The sequence below is a fragment of the Suncus etruscus genome, chromosome 4, assembly GCF_024139225.1.
Source record: "Suncus etruscus isolate mSunEtr1 chromosome 4, mSunEtr1.pri.cur, whole genome shotgun sequence".
Classification (NCBI taxonomy): Eukaryota; Metazoa; Chordata; class Mammalia; order Eulipotyphla; family Soricidae; genus Suncus; species Suncus etruscus.
The window spans coordinates 46,192,567-46,219,702 of record NC_064851.1 but is presented as its reverse complement, the minus strand read 5'-3'; the positions used below and the strand labels follow the sequence as shown (position 1 = coordinate 46,219,702).

Here is a 27,136-nt window from a genome sequence, read left to right as displayed (position 1 = left end):
ATGCTATCTCTCCGGCCCCCACAACCTAATTTTAAAGTTAGTACCTTGAAGAAACTTTTTGTTTTGTCTGTCTTGGATAGGCTGCATGCAAGGGAAACACCCTACACATTTGATTGTCATGGCAACTGTCAATTGATTTAGTTCCCATCCCTGATTTGACAGAAGGTGCAAACTCTTCTAGTCACTTCCCCCATTCAATTGATAGTCATGGATTTACAAATGTGTTCTCTGGGGGCTGGAGAAATAGCATGGAGGGAGGACATTTGCCTGGCACGCAGAAGGACAGTGGTTTGAATCCAAGTATCCCATATGGTCCCCCGAGCCTGCCAGGAGTGATTTCTGAGCATAGAGCCAGGAGTAACCCTAGCACTGCTGGGTATGACCAAAGAACAAAACAAACAAAACAAAACAAAACAAAAAAACAAATGTATTCTCTGGTACCTGATGTATGGAGCACACAGTTAATCCCCAACTCATCTCATTGGACAGGATAATACTATCTAGATGTTTTCTCTATACCAAAAGTCAGTGGTTGAAGTTCCCAACCAGAAGAAAAAAAAACCGAGAAAGGAAAGATAGAAAGATGGGAAGTTACAATGTTGATTGCCAAAAATGGGAGTTTGTGTTTTGTCTTATTTCACACCTAAGATGGTCTCCCATACTGGCTAACAAGGAACTACCCAAAGACTGGTAAGATGCTGTTGGAATGCAAGATAGAGGCAGAAGTGGAAAGTTAGGAAGAAGACTGAAAACAAATTGGAAAAGGCTGCTGGACAGGTAACTCTGGTCAACCTACCAAGTAAAACCAGAAGTGGACTTGGAGATATGGAGAGGGCAGACAAATGTGATACTCCTGTCTACAGCTGTAGAAGAAAGAGGGGGGAAATGCAGTCGCTATACATGCAAATTACACTCTTAAAGGTATCAAAGAGATTCCTGATATAGTCCTGCTCCTCTCACTTCACTCCCTACTGCACGCCACCCTCCACACAAAATAAATTGCCAAATAAAAATCAAAACCTCTCGGGGCCAGAGAGATAGCATGGAGGTAAGGCATTTGCCTTGCATGCAGAAGGTCAGTGGTTCAAATCCCGGCATCCCATAAGAACCCCTGAGCCTGCCAGGAGCGATTTCTGAGCATAGAGCCAGAAGTAACCCCTGAGTGTGGCCGGGTGTGACCCAAAAACCAAAACCAAAAAAAAACAATCAAAACCTCTCAGCGGTCATTATTGCACTATAGAGGGCCAAGCTCCCAAACACCTGTATCCATCCAGCTGTATCTATTCCTTTCAGCCCTGTCAGCTGCTACCAACACTGACAATTAAGTCTCATCTCCCTAGACTAGGGAGATCTGTTGATCTGTGTAGAGGTTGCCAGGGGTCTCAAACTCTCGGGCCGCAAATGGCCCACTGTACAACGTTTTGTGGCCCTGCCCTAGAGGAATCTTTTGTTGTTTTGTTTTGTTTTAGTTGTTTGGGTCACACCCCCTAATGTTCAAGGCTTACTACTGACTTTACACTCAAGGATCACCCTGACTTTGCCTCCTACGGCCCCCAGGTAAATTGAGTTTGAGAGTATTTCTTCGGAGCATGAACCAAGGAAGCTGCTTAAGTAGGCTCCTTTCTCACCCACGGACCTAAAAAGCCATTAAAGATTCCAATACCTGGGCCAGAGTGATAGCAAGCCCTTGCCTTGCATGCAGATGATCCAGGACGAACCTTGGTTCAATCCCCAGCATCCCATATGGTCTCCTAAACCAGGACTGATTTTTGAGGGCATAGCCAGGAGTAACCCCTGAGCATCACTGGGTGTGGCCACAAAACAAAACAAAAAATTCCAATACCTACAGCCCGAGAGATAGCAGTAGGGCATTTGCTTTGCATGAGGCTGACCTGGGAAGGACCTGGGTTTACACCCAGCAGTGCTCAGGGGTTACTTCTGGCAGGTTTGGGTGTGTGTGTGGGGGTGCAGCATATGGGATTCCAGGAATTGAACCGGGATCCATCCTGGGTTGTCTTCGTGCAAGGCAAAAATGCCCTAACGCTGTGTTATTGCTCCAACCCCTCTATCTCTTATGCTCTTTAAATGCTAGGAAGACACACTGCTACCTCTGGTCAGGAATCCTTAAAGAAGTACAAGAAATGTTGACCTAGGCGACAATATACAGCATGTAATGTACTTGCCTTGTATACGGTAAATCAACAACATCCCATGTGCCCCCCCCCCCAACTTCCGCCAGGTGTAATAAGTCTACTGGATATGGTCCCCAAACCAAACAAGGTGCTGATTCAGGAAAAATTATTATGAATAGGAGAAAAGTAAAATCTATGTAATAGAGCTACTGTAGAACAAATCCATATTACCTTCCATTTAAATTCTTATCAAGAATTTTAGATTTTGGGCTGGGCGGTGGCGCTAAAGGTAAGGTGCCTGCCTTGCCTGCGCTAACCTTGGACGGACCGCAGTTCGATCCCCCGGTGTCCCACATGGTCCCCCAAGCCAGGAGCAACTTCTGAGCGCATAGCCAGGAGTAACCCCTGAGCGTTACTAGGTGTGGCCCAAAAACCAAAAAAAAAAAAAAAAAAAAAAAAAAAAAGAATTTTAGATTTTGTTTCTTCAGGAAAACCTGATAGAAATGATAACCAAAATTAAAATATTTTTAAATGCTTTAGAGAACCAGAGAGACATTACAGAAAATAAAGTGCTAGCCTTTTATGAGGCCAGTCCAGGTTTAATCCCTGCATTCCATACGTTACCTGATTCCAGGAGGAGTGATTTCTGAGCCATGAATAATCCTTGAGCACAGCCAGGTGTGCCCTCCCCACAAAAATCAAGCTTTGCAAAAGAAGTTGACCAACACAGGTAATTCCACTTATGGAACTTGTCATCTATTTTGCACTCAAGAACAGATTAATAATAAAAAAACAATCATTTTGCTCTTTAGTTCACATAGTAGTAAATGATAATACACTACATCATAACTGACCATGAAAAGATTGTTTTATTCCATGAAAATATTCTCAACAGAGAACACTATCTTAAACAAAGCATTTACCATTAAGAGATCAACATGTGCACAAAAAGAGTAAAAATTACTGAAAAATTAAAGATTTCTTTTTGACAATTCACATGTTCAAAATTTAAGAATGATTTAAGAATGATTTAAACTGTGCAAGTACAAATGATCTGCCTATTATAATCCATATACAGGTTGCACTAGTCCACACAAAGGAAACTGCCTCCTACGGAAGCAAATCCTGCTTTTAGAAAAACAAACAGTAGCTTGAAAAGAACAGTTAGTCCTTACAAGAAAGCCTTAAACTTTGCCCTCTGTGGCTGTTAGCCAAAAAAACACAAGCACTTTAGGCTTTGTACAGAAGACAAAACACAGCCAAATGACATTTTCTCCTTACTGCTAACTTTTAAAATGAAAATAGCACTAGATTTATAACTACTTTATGTAGTCTGGCAGTACTGAATGTCACATTATATAAATAACCCTGTAACGAGATTCAAAATCTAAACTTTATAGTTTACTATCTCAAAGGTAATTATACACTACATGTCAGCTGTGTAACAGGGGCACACTGATCTTATGAAGGAATAAACTTTCACATAATTGTCATTCAGCTTTAGTATAACTGGTAGTACAATGCAATAACACTGGGAAAAATTATTAAAGCAGCCACACAGCTTCTAAAATATTGCTTAAAATTCAATAATACACAGACCATTTCACATTCTTTTTCTTCTTTAAGACAGAAAAGAAGCAAATAAATGAAGCTTCCATAGTACAAATAACCACCCCCCACCCACCTCCCTATTAAACACCACTAAGAAATTAGTTAAAATACAAGTAATTAAAAGAAGCACAAATGTGAGGCAGGACAAATGAGAAATATGAGTACTAATGACAATATTTACAAGTATAAACATACAGAAAATTTCATTTTACAAGTAAAAGTGCACAGAGATCATTACAAAGTTTCACTAAATTTTATCTGGTTCAAACAAAAGCATCACTTGAAAAGAGACTATCACTAGAACAATCAAATGAAAAGTGGTGACCCCCCAAATTAGGAAACAATGCAAAGGAGATCTATAGCCTCCCAAAACAAAACAGAAACACTGAGCAGAGTAAAACAGACTCAAACATGTCTTTAGTTTGATGAATAAATTGGATAATGCACCATCAAACATGGTGGAGCTCTAAAAGCCACCTACCGAGGCTACAATGGCAGCTATAGTGGTGCTGCTGAGTTAAAGGAGGTCGCACTGAGCTGACAGATAAAGCCCTTTGTAGGATACTGTAGTGGTAGTGTTGGCAATCAACAGATTTAGGCACTCTAGTTTAAGGCAGCATTTGAATGGAAGCAGCTGACTTCTCACAACAGTCCTTTGTCTTGAGGTGGTGAGTTTCTTCTGTATTTATTATGACAGGATTTCAGTGCTGACTATAAGTTCTTCCCAGACTGAGGTGTTGAAGATGTATCATGTTTCAAAGAGTTCTTTCAGCTGGGCTGTAGGCTAGAGCAGAGATGTTTTCTTTTTCTGATCATAAAACTTCCGATTCACAAACTACTTCTTCATTATGCCAAAACTGGAATGTTTTGTAGTGGGGAAGTTATAGCAGCATATACAAATACTAGGATGGAAACATTAGTGCTAGAGATGTTTGACAAAGTGAGCTATACTACACATGTAAAAACAAAGGCTTTGACAAGAACGATGGATTATCAAGACATGCCTGGGAAATCTAGCCCAATCATTCTAGACATGCAACAGGATGTTATTAAGCAAGCAAGCACAGAGTGGCACAGGCAGACAATGACAAATGGCAAGGAGTCTAACATACAACAGATCTAAAAATCAATTAAAAGAGAGCTGGGATGGATACAGTCCTGTTGGAACAGCCAAATGTAAGACAAATTTAATGACACTGCATTCTTTTTGATTTGGACATCAATAAAACAGATGGAAAGTACTTTGGCCATTGTTGGCACTTTCTCCTTCATGTAAATAACTGTAAACAAGGCATTTAAGGACTGGTATTACAATGACTTTTTTAAATGATGTATGGAAATGCTAATGAAGTTAGTAAAATATAATAATGTCTGCATGCACTCATGCAACTTGCTTCTCTCACTCTCTGAGCCTGACAACTACAATACCCTCCCCCTAACAAGCAGCTGTATGTAACCTCCTTCAACATCTTGCCCATTTCCTCAGAAACCCTCTTCAGGAACCTGCAGTCCAGGAGGAAAAAGAAAAAAACAATTACTGAAGACCTTTGGTAAGACCAAAAAGGGTGTTCAGTTTAAAGTGTCCATCCCAAATGGCTCTAAAATCATTTTTATAGACAGCTATTAAAAACACCAGAAAAGTAGAGCATAAACAAAATTAAAAAAACACTCTTAAAACTGCTTCTTTACATTACTTCCCCAATACAACTAGCACTGCACAATTCTTGACTATACATACAGTGTTGCCAACACTTGATAAAATATATTGTGGTTAAAAAAACTTCCCTAGTTGATTATTTAGGTAAAATAAGAAAATATTTCCAACCTTTTTTTTTACCTGCAGATCATGAGCCTACATATCAAAATTAAAAACACAAATCTAAATCATGGTACATCTTTCTCCAGCCCAGTTAAAAAAGCTATTTTTCTATTTAAAGTAAAATCTACCAGTTTCTCCTTCATTCAAGATTTCCTCTATTTAGAACATATTTTCTTTTCCTTTTTTGGGGGGGAGTGGGTCACACTCAGTGGCGCTCAGGGGTTACTCCTGGTTTTCCACTCAGAAATCGCTCCTGGCAGGCTCAGGGGACCAAATGGGATGCCAGGAATCGAACCACCGTCTGTTCTGGACAGGCTGCATGCAAGGAAAATGCCCTATCACTGTCCTATCTCTCCGGCCCCTAGAACATACTTTCTTATGTATAAATGATAGTCACTAATATGTTATTTCCCAAAAGACACCTTCAAGATAAAAAAAATACAAGCATTAAATTAGGGGGAAGCTTGTATTATTATTGAAAATAAATAGTTGGCTTTATAATGTGCTCAGGTCTCAGAAGAAAGCTATTTAGTCACATAAATACTGAGCTAGGCTGATTTATTTTGCAGGTTGATGAGCAAACAACCAAAAAAAATCATGCAGTAGGTGCCTGTTTCCTTCCTTTAGGAAACTAGAGTTAAGAACATGGAGGAAAATGAAAGTGACTACCCACTTATTTATGCTATATATTAACTGCTTCCTTCTTTCTGGAAATTGTAGCTACAAATTCAAAATTCTAGATTAAACCACTCTTTTGGGAGTTAGCTTCCTATAGCATTTCAGAGTAGTTTTATTTATTTGAATTCACTATAGTCATTGTGTTTTCTGACGCAAAGTGTATTGGGGGGTAAGGCAGAAAAACACAAATCCTTCACACAGACTTAAGCAGGACATAAAGCAAATAGGCATCAATTAAGCTTCACACCAACATCACTCAAATGGTAAAGCGTCATGAGAACAGTTGTGGTACTATTCACATCTCAAGATCGAGCCTACACTCAGCTCACATAGTGAACAATAAGTTGTTGACGCCTTTTAAGTTTTCTTTTGTTTTCCACCTGTTGTGCTTTCTCATTTAAGTTATCATTCTTATGCCAAACATTCACAAAGCTGCCTAGTTAGTTTAGATATAAGTTACTGCACCTTTACTATTTTTCTCTAGAGTTACATCTATGTATGATGTGGGAACGTAGCCTTCTTCACCATTCTGTCTCCGAGCTCTTGTCCATCCATCACCTTTGTCTTCTTCAATAATGTATAGGACTTCACTTTCTCTCATTGCCAAAGTACCTTCATTATGCCCTAGATTAAAGTTTTCATAGCATAAGTATAATTTAAGTACAGCCATAATTAAAGTGTCACAAATACAACAAAATAATTATGTAACACTACAGATTTCTTGAAATAGATTTCAAGAATGATGAGCTCATGAATACTAATTAACAAGATCACTTCTGTAATATCTACTTGTTAACCCAATAATACCTTCATCTACTTTGAAATGTACCAGATCCCTCTAAGGCTGGCCTTAATATCACCTCTAAGTAAGAGATGACATGTCAGAGACACAATGACAATGTATCTCAAACAAGGTAGGTGCTCTATGCCCTATTTTACAACTCCAATTTCATTCCCAAATTGACGTGGTGTTGCTATATAAAAAATGCATGAGGTGGGCCAGAGTGGTCATACAGTGTGGTATGATAACCCGGGTTCACGGGTTCAATCCCTAGCATCCGTATGGTCCGTGAACCTGCCAGTAATGATGTCAGAATGCAGAACCAGAAGTAACCCTGTAAGCACCACCAGGTGTGGCCCCAAAACAAAACTAAAAGTGCATGTGGTATGAATCAGTAAATAATAATAATACACTGAGGGTGGGAAGAGAGAAGAATATAAATAAAAACAAACATTAATTCTGACAGCAGTAGAAGAGTCATAGCCACAAAGCCACAAAAAAAAACTTTCTTTAAAATTCCACCAGTATGGGGCCGGAGAGATAGCATGGAGGTCAGCCGTTTGCCTTTCATGCAGGAGGTCATCGGTTCGAATCCCGGCATCCCATATGGTCCCCCGTGCCTGCCAGGAGCAATTTCTGAGCCTGGAGCCAGGAATAACTCCTGAGCACTGCCGGGTGTGACCCAAAAACCACACACAAAAAAAAAAAAAAAAAAAAAATCCCACCAATATCAGGGTCCTTTCCTTCCCACATTTCCTTCCCTCTCCCAAAGTGTAGTAACTGGCACAAATAAATCTTCATTCAATCCTCCTATTCAATTACATTTTCTCAGGTTGAATAATTAATGGCTTTATTCAATTAAATACTACAATGGATAAATGGAAAGTACCTTAATTATATACTGTTTCATAAAGTCTTGGGATGTTATTATTTTATTCCTCTATGAACTGAAGAAAGGGACTATAGGAAAGACCCATAATGTCTATCTCCTCTGACAGGGTCGATTTCTCCAGCTATCTCAGGGGAAAGAATGGCCTAGTAAGATACTACCACCTTCTTCTCACCTCTCACCTGAAAATATGACACGAAGAATAAGGACAAGGCATTGCCTTTAGTTCTGACATTTGCTAAACATAAATGGGGACATTCTTATATAATAATATTAGAAAAAATATTCACACTAATGAACAAGTATAATCTTACAATGTACTATTTAATTCAGGATCTTAAAGTACATGACACTGTAAGCACTATAGATCTAATTTTATCAAAAACAATATATAAAGAAAATCATACCATCAAAAGGATAGATAGCTTTGCAGTGCCCAATAGCAGGCAAGGGATCGTCATCCTCAAATTCATCATCAAACTCATTATGATGACTATGCTGCTGAGGTGGCCCACGGACTTCTTGGTTTGCATCATCAGTGTAACTTCCCTCAGGACTAAAAAAAAAAAATCATCTCTTATTAAGTATCACAAACATGAGGACTTTCAATATTATTTACAAGTTGACCTCAGGATCAGTTCAAAGAATCAAATATAAATAGATACAATCAAACACACAATTTCTTCTATAAAATGTATTGTTAGGCCAAAGCAATAGAACAATGGGTAATGAGTTTGCATTGCACAAGGCCAACCCGATTCAATCCCTAGGATCTCATATGGTCTCCCAAACCCACCAGGACTAATCCTTAAGCAGAGCCAGGAGTAATTCCTGCACACTGCTGGCTGTGTCCCTAACACACACACACACACACACACACACACACACACACACACACACACACACACACACTCTCACTCTCTCTCTCTCTCTCTCTCTCTTTCTCTCTCTGTCCCTGTCTCTCTCTGTCTCTATCTCTCTCTGTCTCTGTCTCTCTCTCTCACAAAAACAAAGCATCTTCACTGAGTTTGCTAAAATCTAAAAACTTAAAAATGATTACAATAGCATGGACTTAGTAACCCAGTCCACCACTGGGTCCAAAGATAAAATAGGAAAATGTAATAAAGTTTCTTTGATCATCTCAGACTCATCACTCCTGACAAGAGTACATTAAAATCCCTGAGTCCTACCCAGACCCATATTCAAGTCAGAAACTTTGGTAGAATTGCTTTGTTCTAGGACAGAGCTCCTGTCAGCATAATATTTATATGACCACACGTAGGCCTGAAACATAGTGATTAAAACTCCAGATTGTTGGAAGAAAAGCTCCTGTCCTTTTTCACTAAATTTGAACATGCAGAATTAAAAACCTGGAGTTGTAGAAGATGACCATAAAGACCTTAAAAGTAACCAACACAGGGGCTAGAGAGGTGGCACAAGCAGTAAGGCGTTTGCCTTGCACATGCTAGCCTAGGATGAACCGTGGTTCGATTCCCCCCAGCCCCCACATCCCATATGGTCCCCCAAGCCAGGAACGATTTCTGAGTGCATAGCCAGGAGTAACCCTGAACGCGTCATCAGGTGTGCCCCCCCCCTCAAAAAAAAAAAAAGTAACAAACATAGTGAAAGGCAGAACCAAAATGGAGAAATTGAGCACTGACGCTATCACCTGAGTTCCTACAACAAATTCTCCTTAAAGACAACAAAAATCTTTTTTAGTTCAAGCCAGTATTGGTATCCCTGACTACTAAAAACCAAAAAATTATTAATGAATGAGAGATAAAGCTAATTTCCTTAATCCTATCAACAGGGATGATGGAAATTTAGAAAATCCAAAAGACCAGGTAATTCAAGGCACTTTTCTTTAAAAGATAGTATAGGGATTAAAGGGCATGCTTTGTAAGCAGCTGATCCCAGCTGAATCCCAGCACCACGTGTTCCCCCTAAGGATAAGTAGTGTGCATCTTTGGAGGCCTCCAAGCACTACCAGGTGGTCAATGTGATCCCTGACACGAAGGGTCCACAGCCCTCATCTTCAAAACCTCACATTGAGGTCCAAAATATCACCAAGAGAAAACCCAGGGTCTCTTGAGTACTGCTAGAGAAAAACAAAGTTAAAAATGTTGATAATTTTGTTAAACAATCAAATGCTTGAATAAGATTTTTAATCATGGAAAAATCAGCATGTTTGTTTAGTAGCACTTTAGGTATGCCTGGAAGTTCTCTGTTGTTTAGTTACTTTGTTGGGTGAGGGGGCCCTCACTAGCAGTGCTTAGGGAGTCTGAGGTGCTGCTCAGGCTCTCTAGTGCTTAAACACCATGGCCAGCCCCTGCCATGCTGGAAGACCTCTGTGGTGCTTTGATGTACCAGGACCCATTTCCTATCTCCTTGGCTCAGGAAGTTATTAAATACCACAAGCCTAGGCCAAGAATGTGGTTTATTGTAGAGCTCAGGTCTCACATGTGATGCCCAGAATTCAACCCATAGCACTGCAGACAGGGATTAATTAATATGACCAAACAAATTATTCTAATATAGACTTTTACCTAATAAGAAGACCCAGTACTTTTGTAAGTGCAGGAGAGGGGAGGAGGTGGAAGAGAGAAAAATATTTGTTTTAAATGAGTGGTGTCATTAAAAAGCAAACTTGTTGAGCCCGGAAAGATAGCACAGCGGTGTTTGCCTTGAAAACAGCCGATCCAGACCAAAGATGGTTGTTTCGAATCCCGGTGTCCCATATGGTCCCCCGTGCCTGCCAGGAGCTATTTCTGGGCAGACAGCCAGGAGTGACCCCTGAGCACTGCCGGGTGTGGCCCAAAAACCAAAAAAAAAAAAAAGCAAACTTGTTAAATTGAATGGAAAAAATCTGTTTTTAATTAAAAATGTTTTTTAATGGAAAAATATGGTTTTTGTTTTGCATGCAGAAGGACGGTGGTTCAAATCCCAGCATCCCATATGGTCCCCTGAGCCTGCCAGGAGCGATTTCTGAGCACAGAGCCAGGAGTAACCCCTGGGCGCTGCTGGGTGTGACCCAAAAACTAAAAACTAAAAAATAAAATGTATTTGGGGGCCGGAGCGATGGTGTAGCAGTAGGGCATTTGCCTTGCACACAGCTGACCTAGGATGAACCGCAGTTTGATCCCCCAGCATCCCATATGGTTCCCCAAGCCAGGAGCGATTTCTGAGCACAGAGCCAGGAGTAACCCCTGAGCATCACCAGGTGTGGCCACCAAAAAATAACAAAAAATAAAATAAAAAACATATTTGTTTTTTATTGGCTGATATCATTAAAAAGGCAAACATTTTAGGGGCCAGGAAGGTGGCGCTAGAGGTAAGGTGTCTGCCTTGCAAGCGCTAGTATAGGACGAACAGTGGTTCGATCCCCCGGCGTCCCATATGGTCCCCCCCAACCCAGGGGCGATTTCTGAGCAAATAGCCAGAAGTAACCCCTGAGCGTCAAACAGGTGTGGACCAAAAACCAAAAAAAAAAAAGGCAAACTTTTTTTTTTTGGGGGGGGGGGCCACACTCATTTGATGCTCAGGGGTTACTCCTGGCTAAGCACTCAGAAACTGCCCCTGGCTTGGAGGGAACATATGGGACGCCGGGGGATCGAACCGTGGTCCTTCCTTGGGTAGAGCTTGCAAGGCAGACACCTTACCTCTAGCGCCACCTCGCCGGCCCCATAAAAAGGCAAACTTTTTAAACTGAAAGAATAGAACCCTATATGATATACTTCGAACAAACAGGTAAAATGGAAGGTGCAGATGGGGCAGAGAGAAATTACCTTTCACGTCCTTGTGTTACAAGATGATTTATGTCACTGCTATGTCTTCTGTCTCCTCTCCCACCTGTTTTGCCTTCAACTTCAGAGAGCCAAGCCTTAGGGACAAATTAGTAAGCCTGAATTCAATATTTCATCAATAATCTGTATTTAAAATGCACTTTGATAATTCTCAGAAAACAGTATTCTAATCTGCCTATCTGACTAACAATAAAGCTGATTTTTGTTTTTGTTTTTGGGCCACACTCATTGATGCTCATATCCTGGCTATGCACTCGGAAATTGCTCCTGGCTTGGGGGACCAATGGGATGAACACTGGTTCATCCTAGGCTACCGCTTGCAAGGCAAACACCTTACTCTAGTGCCACTGCTCCGGCCCCAATAAAGCTGATTTTTAGAAGCAGCAAAATGTTTAACATAAAGAATTTTATTGATGTTTTGTTTTAAGTAAAAACAGGTTTTATTTGGGAAATCTGTGGGGGGGGACATACTTGTGGAGACTGGGAATACAGCACAAACTTTGTATGTGGAGAGTGTGGTGGCAGGCATTCAAAAGAGAATGTAGGTGTCTTCAAAGACAGAGAAAGTCTCAGTACACATCCCAGCATTGAAGTATCAAAGTAAGACATCTCAAGGTGATATCTGTATGCATATCATGTGTATGGGCTGGTAACATACATCTGACAGCACTGACACATGGTGCTACATCCTGTGTTAACAAATTCTAAGACCTAGGAAGGCACCAAGTTTAAAAAGGCCCTAACTGGCAAAGGGAGGATTTTTTTTTTTTTTGGTTTTTGGGTCACACCCAGGAGCACTCAGGGGTTACTCCTGGCTCTACGCTCAGAAATCGCTCCTGGCAGGCTCAGGGGACCATATGGGATGCCGGGATTCGAACCACTGACCTTCTGCATGAAAGGCAAATGCCTTACCTTCATGCTATCTCTTTGGCCCCAAAAGGGAGGATTTTTTAAAAGCTGCCTATTACAGAAACTGTTCCAAAACAGTTCGTACTCACAGAGAGGACGTTTGAAAAAAGTAGCACCTGTAAGAAAAGATGTTTGAAAAAATAACCTGTACTCAGGCAGTGGAGCCCTGAAAAAATCTTGGTTGCCTGTCCATGAGGCATTTGGGAAATAAAGGGATATAGCATAAATATTAGTTGTGACATACCTTCAGCTGACATTCTAAGATTATTCAGATTTAATATGTACATGGCTTCAAATATTCTTTATCTAATAATTATTACTCACTTTTCTTAGAGTCTCCCTTAAAAATTACTCAGATATAAAAACACACCTTATGAGGAACATTTGCGTAGATTCAAGTATTTTTATTTAATTACTCACCTTCAAATCTAACTTTGCTCTTAGCCTATATGCAGTCATAGTAAGAGTTATTTAGGCCCCAGTTCAGTATGCATAAAACCAAAACAATTCTCAAGGCTGGAAGTTACAGCTCACCTCATGAAGCTCACCACAAAGAGTGATGAGTTTAGTTAGAGAAATAACTACACTGTGAACTATCCTAACAATGAGAATGTAATGAGGGAAATAGAAAGCCTGTCTAGAGTACAGGCAGAGGTGGGGTGAGGAGGAGGGAGATTTGAGACACTGGTGATGGGAATGTTGCACTGGAGATGGGTGGTGGTCTTTACATGACTGAAACCCAAACACAATCATGTCTCTAATCAAGGTGTTTAAATAAAATATTAAAAAAAAAAAAAAGAGTAGCCACAAAAGTGAAACTATCCTGGGGCCCGACCGATAGCACAGCAGTAGGGCGTTTGCCTTGCATGCAGCTGACCCAGGTTGGATCTGGGTTCTATCCCGGCATCCAAATGGTCCCCTAAGCCAGGAGCAATTTCTCAGCGCACAGCCAGGAGTAAACCCTGAGCGTCAACAGATGTGCCCCTCCACCAAAAAAGTGAAACTATCCTGCGTCAGAATTCTGACTTTAACTGTTTGCCCCTATGCCTTATGATCTGTCAAGAATTGAGTGTAAGTATTCCACCTTGTGCTTTGAATAAACGGAACAGAGCTTGAACCCAACTTGACTCCTTGGTCTCTGTTATCCATTCGCCAACTCCAGTACACACCTTTCAAAGGACCCCAGAAGATTTCTTTGTGTCAAGACCAATTGGTCTGTGACAACATGGGTCCAGAAGGCATAAAGTTTTAAATTAAGAAAAATAACTCCAATGAGAAAATAATTCTAAGGATCATCTGTCATATGCTTTTAGATTAAAAAATCAAAAATTTAAACAATACATCCTAGAGGCATATAAAAATGAATTTATCTTAAACCATTTTTGGATAGTAAATCTACCATACCTCATTTTTGTGGATTTCCATTCGAAGGCGGTCAATATTATTCATGGTCTCTGCTAATTTAGGCTGCAAACTCCCTGGATCCCCCATTTGTGGGTTTTTTTCATAAACATCTCTCATTTTGTTGAGGGCTTCTCTATAAATAAGAAAGTCAAAGAACTAAATATTCATTTCCTATATTACCAGATGAAAAGTATTTTTATTTGCTTTTGGCACTCCTAAGCAGCTAATCTCAAATAAATTATATATCTTAAAATTAACTCAAACATAATCTGATTAAAGATAGGCTGCATATAAAGCTGATAATTTATAGTTAGTAATTTATGGAAAAACATTTTTTTCCTATTAAAGTTTTTTTTTTTTATTTAAACGCTGGTTACAAGGTTGTTCATAGTACAGTTTTGGAAAAAAAATTTTTTTGGTTTATGGGTCACACACAGACACACTCAAGGGTTACTCCTGGCTCTATGCTCAGAAATCTCTCCTGGCAGGCTCAGGGGACCATATGGGATGCCGGTATTTGAACCACCATCCTTCTGCATGTAGGGCAAATGCCCTACCGCTGTGCTATCTCTCTTGCCCCCGAAAACAACTTTTTAAAACACATTTGTAATGAAGCCGGAGTGATAGCAGGGGTAGGGCATTTGCCTTGCAGGTGGCCAACCAGGACAGACCTTGATTTGATTCCCAGTAAGCCATATGGTCCCCGAGCTTGCCAGGGATGATTTCTGAGTGCAGAGCCAAGAGTAACTCCAGAGCACTGCCGGGTGTGACCCAAAAAAACAAAAACAAAACAAAAAAACCATCTATAATATTAAAACAGATCAGTCATTTTTGTTTGCTCAATGATATTTTATGTATCCCTACAATATTATTGATTTAAGAGGCTGAAAAAAATATTCCTCAATATTCTTACTCAGCATTTACCAAATCAAACTCATTATATTCCTATCACATAATTATCCTACCAGTGTTCTTTATCTGAGTTCACAGCATCTCTTCCTCCTACTCATCTTTACTAGAAATAGGAACACCATCTTTAACCTGTTCCTCTACCTTTAAATTCATTCATCTCCTTCTGCAATTCTCCAATCATATCACCACGGTTTATGCTTCAGTCAACTACCCATGCTTTCTAGCTTCTAACACTACTAATTAGCATTTCCTAATACTCTTTCCTTTTTTTTTTTTGGTTTTTGGGTCACACCCGGCAGCGCTCAGGGGTTACTCCTGGCTCTATGCTCAGAAATCGCTCCTGGCAGGCTTAGGGGACCATATGGGATGCCGGGATTCGAACCACCATCCTTCTGCATACAAGGCAAACGCCTTACCTCCATGATATCTCTCCGGCCCCACTCTTTCCCTTCTTAACGTCCTTGGGTTACAATTTTGTGTCCCTTCTCACCATTCCACTCTTCATCTCTTAGATATGTTCTATAGAAAGTAACAATGATTTATTCTCATCTTTATTGTGTACCTTTTTATTATGATCTACTCCAGTTTGATTTTCTAATTTTATTTAAATATGGGGCTGGAGAGAGAGCATGGAGGTAAGGCTTTTGCCTTGCATGCAGAAGGCTGGTGGTTCGAATCCCGGCATCCCATATGGTCCCCTGGGCCTGCCAGGAGAGATTTCTGAGCATAGAGCCAGGAGTAAACCCTGAGCACTGCCGGGGTTTGACCCAAAAACCAAAAAAAAAAAAAAAAAAAAAAAAAAAAAAAATTTATTCAAATATAACTGCTTCATATATAATCCTTTCTTAAATTTTAGATTTAACTAGACATATATAAAAATCAATGTATACAAAACCAGTATCTTCATACAAAATTAATTTACTTTTTCTTACTGAACTATGTAAGCTTGTTGCTATTTTAAATATGCCTTTAATTTTCTTTGAAAAGATTTCTTTTTTTTTTTTTTTTTAAGATTTTTATATCTAGTCTTTCTATTCCCTAGGTATGTTTCTCTTTTTGTTTTGGGGCCACACCCACTAAACTCTCTCTGCCCACCCTCAAAAGCATGTCTTAATTTAGGCCCTGAGCAACTCTTATCTCTTTTATCTCTTGGGATGACATAAAGTCATTGAACTGTTTTGTCTCTAAAGCCACTTTCAGTTTTTATTTGGGGGCTATGCCCAACAGTGGTCATGGCAAACCAAACACAGTGCCAGAAATCAAACTGGAGTCAGCCACATGTAAGGCCTTAACCCCTTGATTGTTTTGCAGACCTTCGTGGTTTTTTTTTTTATTATATATCTATTCCTCAACTTTCTTTATCTTTGACACATAGAAGCCTCTTCTCAATAATTTTTGAAACTCATTACAAAACTATAAATAACAATTAAAGGGCCAGAGAAATCGCATAGTGGTAGGGCCTTTGCCTTGCATTTCCCTCCCTCTCCCCCCTCCCCATCCCCCCCCCTTCATTTTTGGATCATATACAGCAGCGCTCAGGGGTCACTCCTGGCTCTGTGCTCAGAATTCGCCCCTGGTAGGCTACATGCAAGGCAAACGCCCTACTGCTATGCTACCTCTCCAGCCCCACCAGGAGCGATTTCTGAGTGCAGAGTCAGGAGTAACCCCTGAGTGCCACCGGGTGTGACCCCCCCCCCCAAAAAAAAAACCCGAAGAAAAATTTTCTTTATTTCAGGGCTAGAGCAAAAGCACAGCAAGGAACAGCCTTGAACGTGGCCCACTCGGGGTTCAATCTCCTGCATTCCATATGTTCCCCTGAGCCCATCAGGAGTGATTTCGGAGTGCCAGAGCCCAGAGTAACTGGAGTGCTGCCGGGTGTGGTCCAAAAATTTAACCAAAAAAAAAAAAAAAAAAGAAAGAAAGAAAGAAAGAAAGAAACCTCTCGTAATTTATTAGTCTTGTATTACACTACACAGATTTCTAATTTCTCTACTTTAGAGTGAGTTTCAGGCTAGAAGAGTATTTGCATTCCTATGTTCTTTGAATGAGCCTAGTTTTCCTTTATGGTCAAATTTCTTGTCTAACCAATAAATTCCATTCTTGGGCAAAGGTCTAATTCCAATCTTCTAAAGTTATGGTCAAATGTCTCATCTAACCAATAAATTCCACTCTTGTGCCAAGGCCTAATTCCAATGCTCTGAAGAAAACTAGTGTTTAGGTATCAACTCTGACAACTAGCACTCTATAATCTTAGACAAGTATTGCCCCTGATTCAGATTCTTCACCTATATAATAGGAACAAAAATTCCAGTGCTAATTTGAGAAATTCAATGACATACTCCACCTAATATACCTAATTAAAGGGTTACTCATGATCCTTCGACCAATGTTAAGAATCCTGTGCCGGGGGTCGGGTAGGTGGCGCTAGAGGTAAGGTGTCTGCCTTGCAAGCGCTAGCCAAGGAAGGACCGTGGTTCGATCCCCCGGCGTCCCATATGGTCCCCCCAAGCCAGGGGCGATTTCTGAGCACATAGCCAGGAGTAACCCCTGAGCGTCAAACGGGTGTGGCCCAAAAACCAAAAAAAGAATCCTGTGCCAAAGCCTTCATTCTCTCCCACCAAAATTCCTCCCCTGCAAATTTTTTCTTTAATTATCCCAGTAAGAATTTATTGTTTTTCCCTGTAGGTGCCCTAGAACTTTAATCTCTATAAGCATCTATTATAATTCAACATTTAACATAATTCAACTTTAGAACATCTTAGGAGCAAGTATTTTGTTGTATTCACTGTCGTATCATTTATAGTCCTAATACATTCTATCCCATTTAGAAACACCCTAAGTATTATATTAAATGTTGAGGTTTTTAGGTAAAATTTTACAAGTTATTGTATAAAGAAATATCTCTACAATTAAAAGTTATACTAATACAGTTGCTCATTATATTTCATTTCATATTTATGAATAACTGACTTGGCCAAATTTGTGAGCCCAATGAATGAACATACATGGCACTTTTTTTTTTATTTGTTTTGTTTTTGGGCCACACCCAGTGACGCTCAGGCGTTACTCCTGGCTATGTGCTCAGATATCGTTTCTGGCTTGGGGACCATATGGGACACCGGGGGATCAAACTCCTGTCTGTTCTAGGTTAGCACATGCAAGGCAAACACCCTACTGCCTGTGCCACTGCTCTGGCCCCACATGGCACTTTTTGGGGAGGCAACACCCAGCGACACTCAAAGGTTACTCCTGGCTCTGCACTCAGAAATTGCTCCTGACAGTCTCAGGGACCATATGGGATGCTGGGGGTGCAAATCCTCTGTACTATTAGCTCTATAAGTAGTTTTGTCTTGTTTTGGGTCATACCCAGTGGAACTCAGGGGTAAGTTACTCCTGGTTCTGTACTCAGAAATCACTACTGGCAGTGCTCATCGGACCATATGGAATGCCAGTGATTGAACCCTGGTTGGCAGTGTGCAAGGCAAATGCCCTATGCCAACTCACTCTAGCCACCATGGCAGTTTCATAGTTATTCACTTGCATAGTGGTGAAAATCTGAGTGGTTGACATATAAATGAAAATTCTCCACTACAAACAAGGGATGCTCTAACTTCTTGTTTTTCCTCTAATACTCAGAACAAGTGTGTAGTCTACTCAGTATCGGGTTTTTTTCACTTCGTATTCTTTGTTGGTGATCTTCCTGCTTGAAATAGAAGCTGAGCATTGTACTGACATTCTATGAAGAAAACAAGTTTTATTACAGTTCTATTGGCCCTGAATTCAAAATTCATGAATCATTTATATTAAATCAGGGTAGGGCTCTTTAAACTGAAACATACACAGAAAAAAAGTATATACCAATCAGTAGATGGTATGTGACAAAAATCTTATCTTGTATTTCTCTATATACTGAGCACTCAGTAATTTTATTACTGTACCACAAATAGTGAGAATTGACTGACTAACACATTTATGATTAAACACCCTAACACAATTTTAATATCAAAACTTCAATCACCCATACCAAAGTTTTCACTCCAGTTTTTGTTTGTTTGCTCAGTTATGTTTATGTAATCAGCTTTATGCTGAATTCCATTTAACACTAAAGCAGATGTTGAGAGGTAGTGCAGCAAGTAAAGTGCTTGCCCAACACTTTGTTGAACCTGATGCTATTCCCAGCATACAGTCCTGAGCCCCACAACCACCACCAGGAGTGATTCCCTGAGCAAAGAACAAGGACTACACACCGAGTGCCACCCCACAATATATGCATCAAAGCAAAATGAAAATGTATCAATTGGTTCGAATTCCTGTGTCCCATGTGGTCACCCGTGCCTGCCAGGAGCTATTTCTGAGCAGACAGCCAGGAGTAACCCCTGAGCACTGCCGGGTGTGGCCCAGAAACAAACAAACAAAAAAAAAGTATCAAAATATGAGGTCATTGATGTTGTTGAAACTAACTTACAATGAATCATCAAAGAAACTTACAAACTCCTAGAAGGAATAAATCATATAAATAATAAATAATGGGCACCCAATCTAAAAACTAACATTCCCATTTTTGTGGGGGGTGGCCGGGCCAACACAGTAGTGTTCAAGGATTATTGCTGGATCTATGCTCAGAAATTATTCCTGGCAAACTCAAGGTGCCTGGGATAGAACCTGGGTTGGCCACATGCAATGCAAATGACCTACTTGCTGTGCTATCTACTGCTCCTGCCCCCCAAAAACCTACATTACATTTTTACTTGTGACATGAAACCACAAAATTTAGGAGTATGTTTTCATTTCAAATGGTATTTCAATTAGGATATATGATGTTAAACCTTTTTTTAAAAATCAAATTCAAAACATCACTTAAAACAGACTAAAAAAATTAATACAAGTAAAAAAACTTAATGGTAAATACTTTTGGTCTGATTCTTTTTGCAGTTCTCTGTTAAGTTCATCAATACGCTGTTGTAATTTTTTACGTCTCTGTTCTGGTGGAAGATGACTGAAATCTTCTAGTGCTGGGCCCTGTAAAGAGAATCTAAATCAATAAAAAAGATATTTTCAGGAATTTTATATTGTATATATTCCATCTATAAGAATACATTTTAATTTCATATTGATTCTTTTTTAAAATTCTATTTGTATATGCACTTATTCATTGAAGAAGGAACTCAAATTCCAGTCATATTAAAAAACGACAAATGAGAATAGGTTATTACCTGAATGTATCAAATATTGATACGTAAAAACTATTTTATAAAAATACTATCGCATTACTTTCGGTATTGGTATTATTGTATGAATAAATACATATGAATCTTCTCATGGTAACAACAACAACATGGAAACACATAACATTTCTCATCAATACATACTGTTTTTGAAAATAACATTTTACCACATTACCAAGTCAAACCATGACAGTCATAAATTTACAAATATTCAGATCAAAAATGAGGTTTATATAATTAACTTACCTCATAAATACAATCTAATTAATATATTTAAGATTGCATCTAGCCTTTGAGTACATACACTTATTAAACCACTCTTTAAGACCAAAATGATCTTGGCTGTGCAAAAGCAGAAGGTGGAACTATCCACTGAGTAAAATGTAAGAAAACATTATATTCAAGTAAGGGGTATATCATTTCCAATTATTCTCTAATACAAACAAACATAGCTCAGTTATTCCTGAAAGGTGTAATCCAATAAAATATATAATCATTCTGTTAGAAGGATGTTTGATGCTTGTATTTTTTTAATTTTGAAATTCAAAAAAACTATACCAACCTAAGCAAAAGTGCTTATACATAAAATCAAACTTTTTATTTAAATTGTTTTCTTCTCTTAAATGTTAATCACATGTGAATCTTATTACTTCAGTTATCTTACTTGAATAACAACTGATAACAAGTACTAATAACAAGTACTAGTATCTAATGATCCATTTAATTTATTCCATATTTAGATACATTTTTACATACTCCAAAAATTGATGACACCTTCCATTATTTTCTTTTGATTTTTAAGAGAAATTCCTAATCAAACACATCTTATCTTCAGCAGGACACATATACTTTATATGTTAAATGGTTTTATTTCATTGTCAAGAATGATTAAGATAATACTTTTAGAATGAGCTATGACCAAATGTACCATTTATTTAATAAGAATCTACCAGATTTTTTTCAGTGATGTAAAATAAACATTATGGATTTAACAAGTTTGCCTTTTAAAAGTAGGGTATCTTGTCTTGAGTGCTTTGTTTTGTTTTTAACTGATCAGTCATCATAATAAAAAAATATGTCATGCAACTAAATCTGACAAATAAATGTCAGATTTTCCTACCCTAAAAACAAAAACATTAAAAATACTATATAAGATGTATTGTTCATGTAATTGTTGAGGAATCCATATTCATATGAGTAGTGCTCAAAGGCCTAGTACTGCTCAGAGGACCCTATGGTGCTGAAGACTGACTCAGCCAATGCTCCAATTCTCCAACCCTACAGGAGCCTTTAAATTAAGTAGTCAATCACCAGTATAAATTGATAGGTTTAGACTAATTTGGGATATAGGTTTTAAAATGCGTGTTTATGAGTTTGTGTGTATGTGATGTGGATGTACTCTAAAGATAAAACTTTCTCTAATTTGTATTTTTAAAATATTTCTTAAAATTTTCCGTTAATAAGCACAGAAACACATTTCAATGCAGTTTCTTTAATAACATTATAACAGAGAAAAACTTGTTCTGATTTTTACTTGTACCTAGTTAAATCATCTTAAGTCTATAAATATTAGATAAGGTACTTCCATTTCTAATATCCCAAACTTAACTATAAACTGCTTTATAGAATATAAAAACTAAATTAACCATTCATATAAATGTAAGGAAGACCTTAGAAGTATTTAAGAAATTGTACTACAAGAAAATTTACAAAAAGCCAAATGACAGTTTTTCATTTTTTGATCTATTTTCCAAAAATGAGAAATTATACAAGTATACAATAATTTCCAGGATAAGAATTCATTATTAATTCCAATAAGTTGTTTTTAATATAGAAAGGACTACCATCAACACATACACATACACACAATTTAAGTCATACATACATACATACAAAAGGAGCAAGCACTAGCCAAATTAGGTCGGAAATGTCTCTGTATTGTTATAAAATCTAATGTCACGTATATTAAACTACAAATCAACATTATCTTTTCTTTTTCAAATCATTTAAAAACTCCCTCCCATATAAACATATTGTACCATCTGGTTCTGAAAATGCCTAACTATAATTTTATTCTCTGTAATATGACAAATACTCTACCCAATAATAATTTAAGATAGGTCACCACATTATTTTCATATTGTATGACATCAAGAAGTACTGATACATGTTGGACTATGAAATAAATTATAAAAAGAAAAGACACATACAAGGTGAAAATGTGAAGATGTACCTTACTACTTGTTTGAATTAAATAAGCAATGTTTTGAGATTACTTAATGTTGGCACAGTATATATAGATCAGCACATAAGGCTTACCATCTTCATCGACCACTGATTAGTTCAATGAAAAACAGAAAGAAATGGCAAATTATTTACATGAAACCATTAATACAAAAGATGCAATAACCTGTATGATTTTGTTTACAATATTAAAAAATCATGTATATTCCACAATTCAAACAATTATGCCAGGAAAATGACCTTAACACATTTTTGATAAGTAAATTACAAAAAATAAAAAATAAAAGACACTCATGATAATGGGCAGATATTTTCTAAGAGCAACTAAAACTCAAAAGTAAATAGCTTATTAGTTATTAATTGTGCATTTTATTACTTAAGAAGAATTTTATACAAGTAGATTTTCAACTACATAGCTTTTCATTCTCTTAATACTACATTTAAAAAGTTAAAATAAAGAAGCTAATATTATCCTTTTTAATTTTTTTTTTTTTTTTTGGTTTTTTGGGCCTCACCCGTTTGATGCTTAGGGGTTACTCCTGGCTAAGTGCTCAGAAATTGCCCCTGGCTTGGGGCGGGGATCATATGGGACGCCGGGGGGGATCGAACCTCGGTCGCGATCTTTCCTTGGCTAGTGCTTGCAAGGCAGACACCTTACCTCTAAGCGCCACCTCCCCGGCCCCTACTTTTTAAATTTTAAGGCTACACCAAGTAGTGCTTGGAGGTAAGTGAAGAGGGAGGGTAACAGGTAGATGTTCACAAATGCTGGTGCGCAGGGAACCATGAGTTTCATGTGCATACTGAAGGATGAACCTGGGCTTACTGTATGCACATTAAGCTATCTCTCCACACCAATATTATTCATTTAAAAAGAAGTCCTATTATTTAAAAAGTGTGATATCCTTCTGAGTGTATTAACATAATTAGATTTGAATTTTAAAATATCATGGAGAGGTGAAGTAAAGACTCATAAGTTTACAGCATAAAGGATGGAAAGATTTCTAAAGTATAACATATTTCATTTTAAGTATATAAATGCATTAAAAACATAGAATTATAAAAATAAGTTAATGAGTACTCAGATTTAAGTATATATATGCATGAACTTAAGTATATTTTAGTATATATACAAATATATAGGTTGAAAAAAAACAAATATATAGGTTGAATTTTGCTTTGAAGATACAACTTGTATTTTTCAGGGGTTTTCTTGTTTGTTTTTTTTTTGGTTTTGGTTTTTGGGTCACACCCGGCAGCACTCAGGGACCACTCCTGGCTCTATGCTCAGAAATCGCTCCTGGCAGGCTCAGGGAACCATATGGGATGCCGGGATTCGAACTGCCGTCCTTCTGTAGGCAAGGCAAACGCCATACCTCCATGCTATCTCTCCAGCCCCTCTTGTTTGTTTTTATTATGAAAAGCAACGATATAACTTTAATTTTTATAAAACTAAAATATGTTCTTTCTAAAAATAGAGCTGAAACAAAGTATTCTTATATATCATCAATATTGCTTATGCATATATATTCCACAACCTATGAGCAGGGTTCTGCATCTGGTGCTGCATTTAGTATCCTAATTAAACATACATTTACACACATTCATTCACCCTGTAACTCAGAGTACACAGTAAAGTTTTACAAAAACAAAGTTCATCACTACATTGATGGCATTTGGTTATCTGCCTCATATTTTAATTTTTCCCAATTGTCTAAATCAGATAGCTTTAGAAAGGGAGGGGAATGTATTCAAGTAGAAATTCACATAGAAAATATGAATTTCAATAAATATCAAAAATATCTACCCTTTATCTCATGAATCGGCCATATATATTAATGGTTATGATGATAAGATGAAATTTGTCGTTCATTATCTTTCCAAATTAAGCTTAACATTCTTCAGACTATCAGTAGTTTCAGGGAATAAAAACCACAATGTATTTTGCTATGACAAAATTAATGGAAAGTATATAAGAAGGTTTAAAATGTTTTTAATATGATTTGCAAAAGTATATGTAGGATAAAAATAAAGTATGGAAAGTATTTGAGTTTGATTTATCCTTTATAATTATTTTCACTAGCTAAATTTATGAATGATATAAAATATGATTCCAGTTACTATATTAATAGAGAAAAAATTTTGCAATGCGAAGGATTGTGTAAGAGCTTAATGCACACTAAGACATGTGCTCTACTTATGAGCTTTAACTCTACTCCTTAAAATATTTTTAAAAATGTCATTAACTGAAATATCAAGTTTTTTGTTTCTAGCTAATCTAGTTCTTTATTAATTAAAAAATAAATTTATAGTATGCTTCAGTGGATTTGGGGACACCAAAATCTGAGATTTTAAAAGGTAGCTATGCTCATTACTATCAATGCGAAAACTGAGTTCTTTATAAAAAAATTCCTTACATTCGGTAATTATCATGTACAAATTTTCACTGTATGTAATAAAATAAGAGAGCAAATAAATAAGTAAAACAATTAAAATTTTGTTTAAAGATAGAAAAATCACGAAATTTATATTCTTTTTTGTTTTGTTTTGTTTTGGGGCCACACCCAGTGACACTCAGGGGTTACTCCTGGCTATGCGCTCAGAAATCAGCCTAGCTCAGGACACTGGGGTTAGAACTCAGATCTGTCCTGGGCAGTTGAGTGGAAGGTAAATGCCCTACCGCTGTACTATCACTCTAGCCCCTTTTCCTTTCCTTTTTTTAATATTCTTCAGATCATAAGCTTTTGATCTGCTCTTCAAGCTTGTGTTATTCCTTGAATCTCGCTTATCTCTGTTTTCTTTGCTTGTTTACTTCCACTCTGGAGAAGTCTGCTCTTTATCAAGCATATATCTCCCTCTCTCTCTTCTCATATTTTTCTAAGTAAGTTCCAATAAAAAACTTCCTTGCTCACAAAAGAAAAAACAGTTTTCAAAAATGACACTAAATCCATAAGATCAGGAATAATTTAGAAAGAAAATATAGGCTACAGCTAGATAAATCTACCTTTAAAAAAAGTAACAAATAAGCTCTAACAAAAGTAGCCAGAGTAAAAATTACTTTCATGTCAAATAGTTAAGTCTGAATATACATTAAAATACACTGAAACTTAAATCTTGAATGTCACACATTCATACTCTAATATCTTAGAAAACATCTACTGCTACTACTGTTAAAAACAAAATCTGTTAAATATAACACTTCTTGTGATTCTGAAGATACTAGTAACCACATATATACTGTTTTACTTTAGAAAAGAATGATGGGTTGAGAGATAGTATAGTGGTTAGGCCATATGATTATATTTGAACCAAAGATGTTAGATTCCAAGCACAGCCTGATCCCCAGGCACTGTCTGAGGGAAATCTATGAGAATCACTAGAGTTAGCCTTGGAGAACCTCTAGCACCATGGGGTAGCCCATTTACTTCCCAACACTAAAGAACCCAAGCATCCTCCAGTCCTTGTACTAAACTGTGATCCGGGTAAGAACTAAAATAACAGAACCTAGCCTGGCACCAAACACTGGTCCAGCTCATCACCAACTTATCTTCCCAGCAGGTAACTGGAGAGCCAGCCCAAAGACCACAACAAGAACTGCCATCTTATCCCAGCCCAGAATAACAGGATCATCTTTTGGGGTTTCCAAAAGTAATACTTCCCTCCTTTATATATCATACAGAGAACACATTTGGAATGTTGGACTACTGCACAGAACATCTCTAGAATGGTTTGACTTCCTCAACCCATTCTACTAATAGTAACTTAATCCTGGCTCAATCATGTATGTACACACACACACACACACACACACACACACACACACACATCCTAATCTTAGTAAGAAACCACAAAATACTAAGTAAGTGGCAAGGCAATGGCATTGAAAACCTTCCTGGAATCCTGGCATGAAATGCTAAACCACCACCAACTGGTTCCCGAAGAGCTCCCTGGTGAAGGGTAATGAAGTGATATGAGGAGGGGCACACAGGTGGCAAATCAGACTCACTCCCAAAAACTATGTAACAAACGTAATGGGAAGCAGTGAAGAAGTCTACCAAATTTGGTTACTCAGCCAAAACTAATTAGCTCCATAACCTCTCAGATACAAACTTTAGAGAAGACATGCTGAAGATATTTAATGAGCTCAAAGAAACAAAAATTTAACATATAAAAAGGATAAAGTCAGAGATGAAAAGACAATCAGAAGTAACAAAACTAAAGTTTGGGAGGTGAAATTTTTTTTTTTGAGCCACACCCGGCGGTGCTCAGGGGTTACTCCTGGCTGTCTGCTCACAAATAGCTCCTGGCAGGCACGGGGGACCATATGGGACACTGGGATTCGAACCAACCACCTTTGGTCCTGGATCGGCTGCTTGCAAGGCAAACGCTGCTGTTCTATCTCTCCGGGCCCGGGAGGTGAAATTTAAAAAAAAAAAAAATCCTCAATGGAAGACCTTAGCAGCAGAATAACATCAGCTGAAGATAAAACTCAGTGAGCTCATTGGGACCAGAGTGATAGTACAGCAACGGGGCGCTTGCCTTGCAGCAGAGGATCTGGGACGTCCCAGGTTCAATCCCCAGTATCCCATATGGTCTCCCAAGCCTGCAAGGAGCGATTTCTGAGTGCAGAGCCAAGAATAACACCTGAACGGCACCAGGTGTGGCCCAAAAATCAAAATAAATAAATAATCAGTGAGCTACAGGGTGAGAAGTGGGAAACCTCTAGAAAACA

At 38.1% G+C, this 27,136-nt stretch overlaps 1 protein-coding gene across 2 annotated transcripts in view; it reads right to left on the bottom strand.

Annotated features, from left to right (window-relative positions):
- Window positions 1-2,982: 2,982 nt before the first annotated feature.
- Window positions 2,983-27,136, bottom strand: part of FNBP1L (formin binding protein 1 like) — a 91,409-nt gene continuing 67,255 nt past the window's right edge. Inside the window, exons 11-17 of one of the 2 annotated variants that reach the window (XM_049772209.1) lie at window positions 22,483-22,497; window positions 19,848-19,957; window positions 14,027-14,159; window positions 11,696-11,790; window positions 8,318-8,466; window positions 6,706-6,864; window positions 2,983-5,246 (exon numbers count right to left, since the gene is read on the bottom strand). In XM_049772209.1, coding sequence (XP_049628166.1) covers window positions 5,239-5,246; window positions 6,706-6,864; window positions 8,318-8,466; window positions 11,696-11,790; window positions 14,027-14,159; window positions 19,848-19,957; window positions 22,483-22,497 — 669 coding nt within the window. In that variant the 3' untranslated portion in view covers window positions 2,983-5,238. Of the gene's footprint in view, window positions 5,247-6,149; window positions 6,865-8,317; window positions 8,467-11,695; window positions 11,791-14,026; window positions 14,160-19,847; window positions 19,958-22,482; window positions 22,498-27,136 lie in introns of those variants that run through there. The other variant, XM_049772210.1, reaches the window with a different exon arrangement.